At 38.9% G+C, this 10000-nt stretch overlaps 1 protein-coding gene across 5 annotated transcripts in view; it reads right to left on the bottom strand.

Annotated features, from left to right (window-relative positions):
• LOC122254725 (GTPase activating protein and centrosome-associated) overlaps positions 1-10000 on the bottom strand; it is a 45708-nt gene that overhangs the window by 15565 nt on the left and 20143 nt on the right. For all 5 annotated transcript variants that reach the window (XM_086544322.1, XM_086544324.1, XM_086544321.1 and 2 more), the window contains 6 exons: positions 4894-5041; positions 4161-4285; positions 3646-3847; positions 2902-2981; positions 1213-1377; positions 583-771 (listed from right to left, as the gene is read on the bottom strand). In XM_086544322.1, the coding sequence (XP_086400448.1) occupies positions 583-771; positions 1213-1377; positions 2902-2981; positions 3646-3847; positions 4161-4285; positions 4894-5041 (909 nt within the window). The remainder of the gene's footprint in view (positions 1-582; positions 772-1212; positions 1378-2901; positions 2982-3645; positions 3848-4160; positions 4286-4893; positions 5042-10000) is intronic.

The raw sequence follows: 10000 nt of genomic DNA, 5'->3' as shown, positions 1-10000 counted from the left end.
TCTGCAATCTACAACAGAATGAGAACAGAAAGGGAAACCCATTCTGAATAAAAGTAACTAATTCCTGAAGAATCCTAAAGATCTATGTAAAAGTTACTCCCCTTCCTTGAAATTCTGCAGCTGAAACCTTTCTTGATAAATCTAAGATTCTGAAGATGATGCACCTTCCTTACTTCCAAAAGGTTTGATTCTACCACATTGTGATTTTGTCAAAAGGATTGATACAGTTCCTGCAAAGAACCTAGAGACTTAGAAGAACAAAGGTTCAATTAATTTCTCTGGAGAGGACTGCACTGGTTAAAACACTATGAAGATTTGGGAGCTTGGAAGCTTTCATTTTCAGTTTTCATTCTGGTATGGGTTTCAATATTGTGTAACTTTTCTCAACACAGTCTGGTATGTATGGTTTCTCCATTTAAGCCAAGCACTACAGAATGTTTGGCACCAGTCCAAAAGAGACAGATAATATAGATTTGGTCTCATAAATATATATCAAAATAAAATATCAGTAATTCTAGATCATATGGCAGCATCAACCACTGACTGGTGAATATTCATATTTCAAGAAGGACGAATACTTACATGGAGAAGTAGTGCTGCAGCAAGGAAGGAAAGCCCCTGGCAGTAGCCCACCTCTTCATCATACACAGCATAAGCTTTACTGATCTTGTAGAGTGAGTCCTGACCTACTCCACCAGCTTCCTTGAAGTAGTCATGAGCCGGGAAAGTGCGGTTGATATCTCGGAGAATCACCTGTTCACTGGGACAGTCCTGGAATGTAAAAATTCACTTTAGAACTTTATTCTGTAAGATAAAGTTGCTTGCAATTTTTGAACTGATAAGTATTTGATATCCAATAAAACTGTAAATATTCAAACATCCCAACAGAGATCCTGTTCCACATAATTAACCCATTCACGCCGGGGCCATTCCGGCTTTGCACGGTCGCTATACCGAGGTTTTCAAACGCATCATCCGAACGCTTCGAGATTCTCGGGCGCACGGGCCGCGAGCCGGGGCTGCCCGCTCGCTCACCCCGAGCGCCGGCCTTGGCCAGATATCTCATCGGCGGCGTCTGACGCGAAAACCACAAAACGTGTCAGCACGTCATCTGGCGTGAATGGGTTAAATATGATGGAGAAAAAAAACAATGCTGTTGTCAGCCTTTCCCTTTGCAAAATGTGTAATTCTTTTTCTCTCATCACAACTAACCTTTGTGATGAGTACTCTGTAGGTCTCCATCATGTCGATATCATCACAACAGCCAGCCAAGAGCTGCCACACCTCCCCTCTGAGCGCCTCAGGAATACCTCGCTTGACCAGGCCCGACACACCCTTGGGAAGCTGTACAGGTGCATCCTGCCACTTGGGAAGCACCTGCAGGTTACAGCCATGGATCAGAAACTGAATATTAGGAGAGGATTGTTTTTAACTTACATCTAACACAAGATACACCAATAAAATATCAAAAAGAGATGTATTACAAGACAGGTTTCATAAAAAAAAGGTCCATTCACACTCTTTTCTTGTTATAAACCTTAACAATAAATTGGATAACAGATGTTATGTACAGTGATGATAAAAAAAAGATATGGGTTAGGGGGTAATTTAACTTTACCAACAGTATCCGTAAGAATTTAAGAAACAAGTAGAAAATTTAAATGTATGCACAACTACAATATGTGATGCGGCAGCGACAGTAACGAGAGAATAAAAACAACAGAAATGGCTATGTATCCCATTTTAATGAGACACCAATAACAAGATAAATACACCAAAGGCACAGGTTACTCAAAGCGCCACTAACACTAGGAAATCAGTTTCCAAACCACAAATACAGCCTTTTTTTTCCTATACTATTCAACTAACTGATGATTTAGAGGAAATTCAACCTGGAAAAAGTAACATTTAATCAAAGAACCAAGGGAGAATCACAATCTTTTAAAATACATATGTATAAATATGTTTCTTTATGAAGTCGCACTTACAGCTACCAAATAAATAGTCTTTTATCTTCTAACAAGCATTAGAATTTGTTTGCAGTCCAAGAGAAAACCACAAAGAAAAGGGAACTGTCGGAGTTACTTACTTTTTTATCTTCTATCAGCTTCATTCAGAAAAGAAAAAGACAAAATTGAACTCATTCCAAACTCCTGAGCAGAAAATATACATACTATCTTTGCAAAACTCTTATTTTCTATCAATTTGTCTTGACTCTTGAGTATCTACCTATGGATATTATAAAAAGGAGAGTACTGAGTCTGTGCCTTACCTATGTGTAATTTCTTACATAGAAAACACAAAAGAAAAATTGCCACACTCAACACTCATCTCTTCACCCTTCCATGTTTTCTTACAGTTATCATTCTAGAATTACACAACAAAGTGCTTGAGTGTTTTAATGCAAGCTAAGTAAAGCTCATGATGGTTCTGTGTGAATGACCGTGAAGGAGAGAGTCAATGAGATTTCGCTTTGTAAACAGTGTGTGTTTTCTCCTACAGACACTTCAAATTTACTTGAATACTAACCACATGTACAGAAGGGAAATAAATGTCTGGAAAAGTGTTCATTAGAAGAGAAAGAAAGGAGGAAACCAAAAAGACATGAGCTTAAAACCTGTAAAATCCAACACTTAAAATATCTAACTTGTACCTTTCCTGGTCCATGAGCCAAACACAAAAACAAAACAGCTCGTCTAAATAATGATCTCTTAAACTGACAAAAAGAAAGGAGAAAGGAAAATCAAAGCAGAAAATCCTTCTTATGCAAAAAAAAAAAAAAAAAAAAAAAAAAAAAAAAAAAAAAAAAAAAAAAAGGAAGGAAAAAAGAAAAAAAAATAAATATATATATATATAAAAAGAAAGAAAAAGATAAAAAAAAGGATAAAAAAAATGCAATACCTGTCGCCACATGTCTAACTCTCCTTGAGGGCAGTCCTTGGAGACCTCACCCGACCCACTCAGCAAGGGCTCGTCGTCATCTGCAAAGGAGAATAACTTGCTAATGTTTTTGCCATTTCCAAAATCTTGATACTTGGAACTTTATGTACTGGTACACATTATGGTTAAAATTTGTTTGTGGTAATTTTTATATGGGTGTATCCCTATGAAACTGTAACATAAATAAGTTTAACCCAATCATGCCGGGGCTTATATTTGCTGAATGCAACTCCCACTGCCTAGATACCAAGCATGCACAGCGACAAAGCATGAGATCTCTCCTGGCATGGAGCCGTAATGCACCTCTCAGAGCACTTTTTACCTGACCAATCCAACAGGGTGATAAAAGGAGGTTTTTGTATTTGTATACATTATTTTCACAAGTGAGGAAAAATATCTTTACACAAATGGAACTCCTTTGAGTATATACATATGTATCAATGTAAAATGTACATTTTGAGAGGGAGATCATGATGTGATAGGACATCATCTGCTGGGAGCAAAATATTCCTATGACATAATATCACGTCACCTGGCGCCAATGGGTTAAGATTATAAAATGGATATAGACTTGATAAATAAATGATAAGTACCAGTATGAATGAAAAATGAGATGAACCTCAAAGCTTTCAAAAACAAAAAACAACAATAAAGATAATAATACAAAAAACACAGAAACAAGGCCAAATAACAAAGTGATCAAACCTGAATCATCTTCACATCCTGGCGTTTCTATTGAAGCTATTGACGGCGAACGCCCGGTTGAAAGTGATGAGAGTGTTGATGACGTTAATGACGACAAGTTCAGAGAGAGGGACATCGTCGAAGGTCGCCATCGCTCCACCTCACCCATGTTGTCAACACTTGTTACCACATACTGTTGATCACCTTGAGGAGAGTGCTCAACCTGGGCCAAGGGATATGCAATAATTAAACATCACAGATCTGCAATAATTTAATAAATATCTTCATTCCTGATATCTATTCTTTAAACACATCATCAATTAATCTTATCACTCACTCACTATCTGTCCATCTTTATCGGTCTTCCACTAACTTCTCATCTACATCTATCTGTCTGAATGCCTCTATCTGTGTCTATTTCTATCTAGCTGCTTGTCTTTATATATCTCAGTCCATTAGTCAATCATTCATTCAATCTGTCTCTGTATCCGTTATGCATGCACACACAAAACAGTAAAGCTAGAATACAAACGAACCTGCTTGAGTTTGAGTGAGAAAAGGTGAACAAGCGGTTTCTTGCTGAAGTACCAAAACCTCTCATTCTGAGGATATACTCGAACTTTGGTTTCAATGACGAAGCGCACAGGCTCTTGAATACCTCCTAAGGTTTGTAAAGAAAAATAGAATATAATTTAGTGATAGAATTGTCAGTCAAACAAGTCCTAAAAATAATAGTAAAATGAGTTCAATACTCCAAAATGGAAATATAAAAAGATTTAAGAACTAGTTTCATAGTATATATCAGCCTAAATGAGTAAGCAAATTTCTGAGGCTGAGCCAGGTTACAGTTAGTTACCATTCCTTTCACTTTTTCCCTTTTTCAGGTTAACCTTCTCAAAAAATTGAACCTTGATAACTCCATCATGTAAAGGCTTAAGTAGAAATTACTACTCCCCTCTCCCAACCCCTCCAACTCCAAAAGAAACAGGGAGGATTAGGAGAGCATCTCCATAGAGTAATCAACCCTACCACCATTAAGAAAATGTCTCCCATTCAGGAAAGCCTGTAGTTATATGCAAGAAAGGGTCAAATCCACATTGCAACATGGCACAACCAGATGAGTATTAGCAACCAGTATTAGACACAATGAAATTTCCTTTCCATTTATCTGCATATTTTTTATCTTTCCTTTATTTTCTCTACTTTGGAAGAGCTTATTCAGTCAAATAAATATGCAAATCAAAGTTGAAACATTTCTTCTTCACTTACTCATGACTAGATCTATGGCAACTGTCATGAAGACTCTCTTGTCCCTCTGAGTCTCCTGATTGAGCTCCGTGAATACTGGGTCTGTCGGGTCCCAATTACCAGATATGACGTAACTTCTCTTGTCATTGGCGTTGCTCCCCATTGACACCTGGCAGAAGACATTAAGAGAAAAGTGATAATAATTATCTTTTCTATTTATATATAACAATATGAAGTAATATAATCTTTAAAGGTATAATATTGCTTATAAACTTTATCTTACAAACTTTTGAATGGTGCTTAGATTAATTGCATAACCTTTCTTTTCCTCTTTCAAATAAGAGGAATTAATGACAAGACAGTAAAAGTTACACAGATGATCTAGGTATGGCTAACATGGTCAAAGTATTGGCTCCTATCTACATGAACTCTAACAAGAACATGACTAGATGTTAGGTGTGTATGAAGACATCTCATGCAAAACTCTATTTCAGTAATAGATAATTCAAAAAAAAAAAAAAAAAAAAGGAAAAAAAAAAAAAAAAAAAAAAAAACTAATCTCAGAACAACACATTAGGATCTATTATGCTATACTCTTGCTTCTTTGCATATCCTTTAAATACTGTGTAACCTCTCTTCAAACAAGGACTAACTCAAGCTACAACAGACTGTGGAGACTGGGGGAAAGTGTGCAAAAAGTGAGACCATGGGGAGGTGGGGCATGTCTGGTTGGTGAGGGGGGTGCAACGAGAACTTCTTGATGGGTTGTTAGGTGGTTGGGTAGGTGCAACTAAGCACTGGCAACTGTCTTCTCTAGCAACAGGCAACAGTTGGGAGATGGGAAGTAAGGGCAAATGGTGTTATTATTAAGATGACCTTTTTTTTTTTTTTTTTTGTCAGATCCCTTAAAACTATTTTATCAATGGATATCATATCAATTAATTATTTACCTATTATTACACATGTATCTGCATAATTTCCTCTAGTATGAAAGACCCTGGTCACCTTAAATGGATAATGACACATAACTATGAACAATCTAAGCTACCAGTTTACTGTAATTCTTACATTCTAATTACAAACAAACTTCAGTGAAATAATGAATATCAGAGCTGGGCATAGCTATGCCCAGTATATCTACTCATTCCTTTATCTCTTGACTTTCAGCTTTATCAGAGTACTATAACAACAATAATAATAATAGTGATAATGATAATAGTAATAGTAATAATAATAATCATCCTTATCATCTAAAAAAACGATCCTGGGAACATTTAACAAAATGAAAAATCCACAGCATTACAAAACCACGTCGATTCTCACAACATGTTCCCATTTCCATGTGTTTCCACTTATTCTGAATGATAATTAGCGATAGTTGTGGATTTGTACATAGCAACTGACCTATGGCAACAGAACATATCCCATGTTTTTAAAAATTACTCGCTGGTTATAGCAATAGCAGAACAATGGAACATGTCTCTGATAAATTTTAACTCATTTGCACTGGGCCGATTCTTTGCCTACTGCTGCTCCTGCCGTGAAGATAAGAAGCACACGCATCCTCCGCGAGCGAGATCTCTCCGGGCACGATGCTGAGTGGTACATCTCAGGGTGATCTACACCTGCCTGATTCTACTGGATACTGAGTGGTATTTTTTTTTTCTTTCTTTTTTTTGACGAGTCAAGAACAATGTGTCTATACAAATGCAAGAGCAATGAAAATACATATGCAACTATATAAAATGAGTATTTAGAGGGAGAGATCATAACGCGAAATATTTACATGATGTGGTAGCATGTCATCAGGCGTGAATCGGTTAACCTGAATTACTAAAAAAAAAAAAAGAAAAAAAAAAAAAGAAAAAAAAAAAAAAAAAAAAAGAAAAAAAAAAAAAAAATCTTTATTTCCACTCTGTATGGAGGATGAACACATAGAACATGGAACAAGTTCCTGACATCTTCCTGTCAGTACCTTCACTACGCATATCTAGCTAGGTGCTTCAGATAAGGTCAGTCAAGAAGATTGGAGATTCCAAAGAATATATAGATTTTGGCTTCATCATTCTCCATATGCTTCATCATTCCCCATATGCTGAATGTTTTAAAATAAACAAATGAAAAAAAAAAATTAACAGATTGATACTAAAAATAAATGAACAGAAAACAACCAAATTAAAGTGTCATTCTATTACCTTACTCTTATTCATATTTGTGTTTAAAAAATCACATAACAAGCAGTTCAAAAAGAAAGAAAGAAAGGAAAAGTACATAACCAGTTCATTAAACAATATAAAAGCATTAAATACAATAATTATCATCTTAATACTTTAATTAACCTTTGATTTATATATATATATATATATATATATATATATATATATATATATATATATAAAATATATATATATTATTATATATATATACATACATACATACATATATATATAAATAAATATATATATATACATACATACATACATACATACATACATACATACATACATATATATATATTATTTATTATATATATATAATATAATATATATATATGTATATGTATTTATATATATATACATATATACATATATATACATATATTTTATATATATACATATATATATACATATATACATATATACATATATACATATATATATATAATTTATATGTATTTATGTGTGTGTGTGTGTGAGTGTGTGTGTGTGTGGTGTGTGTGAGAGAGTGTAAGTGTGTGTGGTGTGTGTGAGAGAGTGTAAGTGTGTGTGCATGTGTGCGTGATTGCATGTGCATGTGCATTTGCATGTGTAATTACATGTGTGTTTGTGTGTGCAACTGTATATTTGGGTGTGTGAGTGTGTGAGAGAGTGTGAGTGTGTGTGAGAGAGTGTGAGTGTGTGCGAGTGAGAGTGAGAGTGAGTGTGAGTGTGAGTGTGAGTGTGAGTGTGAGTGTGAGTGTGAGTGTGAGTGTGAGTGTGAGTGTGAGTGTGAGTGTGAGTGTGAGTGTGAGTGTGAGTGTGAGTGTGAGTGTGAGTGTGAGTGTGAGTGTGAGTGTGAGTGTGAGTGTGAGTGTGAGTGTGAGTGTGAGTGTGAGTGTGAGTGTGAGTGTGAGTGTGAGTGTGAGTGTGAGTGTGAGTGTGAGTGTGAGTGTGAGTGTGAGTGTGAGTGTGAGTGTGAGTGTGAGTGTGAGTGTGAGTGTGAGTGTGAGTGTGAGTGTGAGTGTGAGTGTGAGTGTGAGTGTGAGTGTGAGTGTGAGTGTGAGTGTGAGTGTGAGTGTGAGTGTGAGTGTGAGTGTGAGTGTGAGTGTGAGTGTGAGTGTGAGTGTGAGTGTGAGTGTGAGTGTGAGTGTGAGTGTGAGTGTGAGTGTGAGTGTGAGTGTGAGTGTGAGTGTGAGTGTGAGTGTGAGTGTGAGTGTGAGTGTGAGTGTGAGTGTGAGTGTGAGTGTGAGTGTGAGTGTGAGTGTGAGTGTGAGTGTGAGTGTACGCGTGAGCGTGAGTTTGAGTGTGAGTGTGAGTGTGAGTGTGAGTGTACGTGTGAGTGTGAGTGTGAGTGTGAGTGTGAGTGTGAGTGTGAGTGTGAGTGTGAGTGTGAGTGTGAGTGTGAGTGTGAGTGTGAGTGTGAGTGTGAGTGTGAGTGTGAGTGTGAGTGTGAGTGTGAGTGTGAGTGTGAGTGTGAGTGTGAGTGTGAGTGTGAGTGTGAGTGTGAGTGTGAGTGTGAGTGTGAGTGTGAGTGTGAGTGTGAGTGTGAGTGTGAGTGTGAGTGTGAGTGTGAGTGTGAGGGTGAGTGGGGTGTTGTATGTTGTAGGGGAGTGTGGTGTGGGTGTGAGTTTTTGATGTGGTGGGGTTTTGGGGTTTTGTGAGTGTGGTGTGGTGTTTTGTGGTGGGGTGGGGTGTGAGTGGGGTTGGAGGTGAGTGTTTGGGGTGTGGTGGGGGGGGGGGGGGTGGGGGGGGGGGGGAGGGGGGGGGGTGGGGGGGGGGGGGGGGGGGTGAGTTATTGGAGTTTTGAGTGGGGTGTGAGTGGGTGGGTGGGGTGTGAGTGTGGGGGGTGTGAGTGGGGTTTTGGTGTGAGGTGGTGGGGGGAGGGTGGGGAGTGTGGGGGCGTTGGTGTGGTGTGGTGGGGTGTGAGTGGGTGTGGTGTGGTGGAGTGTGGTGGGGTGTGATTGGGGTTATTTAGTTTTTGTGGGTTTGTGGTGTAGTGTGGTGTGGTGGGGTGTGAGTGGAGGGAGTGTGAGTGTGGTGTGAGTGGGGTTGAGTGGGTGGGTGTGAGTGTTTATGGGGTGAGTTTTGAGTGTGGGGGTGGGGTTTTGGGGAGTGGAGTGGGGGGTGGGTTAAGTTAAATTGGTGTGGTGTGGTGGGTGTGAGTGTGGTGTGAGTGTGGGTGGTGTATTGGGGTGTGGTGTTGGTGGGGTTGTGGTGTGGTGTGGTGTGGTGTGGTGTGGTGTGGGGGGGTGGGGTGGGTTGGGGGTGGGGTGGGTGGGGTGGGGTGTGGTGTGGTGGGGTGGGGTGGGGTTGGGGGTGGGGTGTAGTGGGTGGGGTGGGGTGGGTGTGATTGGTGTGAGTGGAGTGGGGTGGGGTGGGTGGGGTTGGGGTGTGAGTTTATGGGGTTGATTGAGTGGGGTTGGGGTTGATTTATTATTTTGGGGTTGATTTGTGATGGGGTGTTGTGGGGGAGTGGGGTGTTTGAGGGGATTGTAAAGTGGGGTTGGGGTGTGAGTTAGGGGAGGGGAAGGGGAGTGTAGGGGGTGTAAAAGTGGGGTGTTGGGGTGTATGGGGTGTGAGTGTATGTGGTGTGGTGTGAGTGTATTGATGGAGTGTGATTTGGGGGTGGGTGGGTGTGGTGGGTGGGTGTGGGGGTGGGGGGAAAAAGGGAGTTGAGGGTTTGATGTATTATTATGGATTGGGGTGGATTGGAGTTAGGGTGGTTTTATGGGGGGAGTTAGGTGGTGGGGTGTGAGTTTGATTGATTTTTTATGTTTTATTTTGATGTAATTGAGTTAATTGATTAATTATTATTTATTATTATTTTAGTTATTATTTATTATTTATGTAATGTATTAAATTGATTATTAAAATTATTTATTATTTTTATTATTAATTTATTATTAGGGGGTGGGGTGGGGTGGGGTGGG

This window comes from Penaeus japonicus, unplaced genomic scaffold, assembly GCF_977035675.1.
Source record: "Penaeus japonicus unplaced genomic scaffold, GWHDUDI00000001_assembly GWHDUDI00000015, whole genome shotgun sequence".
In the NCBI taxonomy this organism is placed as follows: Eukaryota; Metazoa; Arthropoda; class Malacostraca; order Decapoda; family Penaeidae; genus Penaeus; species Penaeus japonicus.
This window is presented reverse-complemented; position numbering and strand designations above follow the sequence as displayed.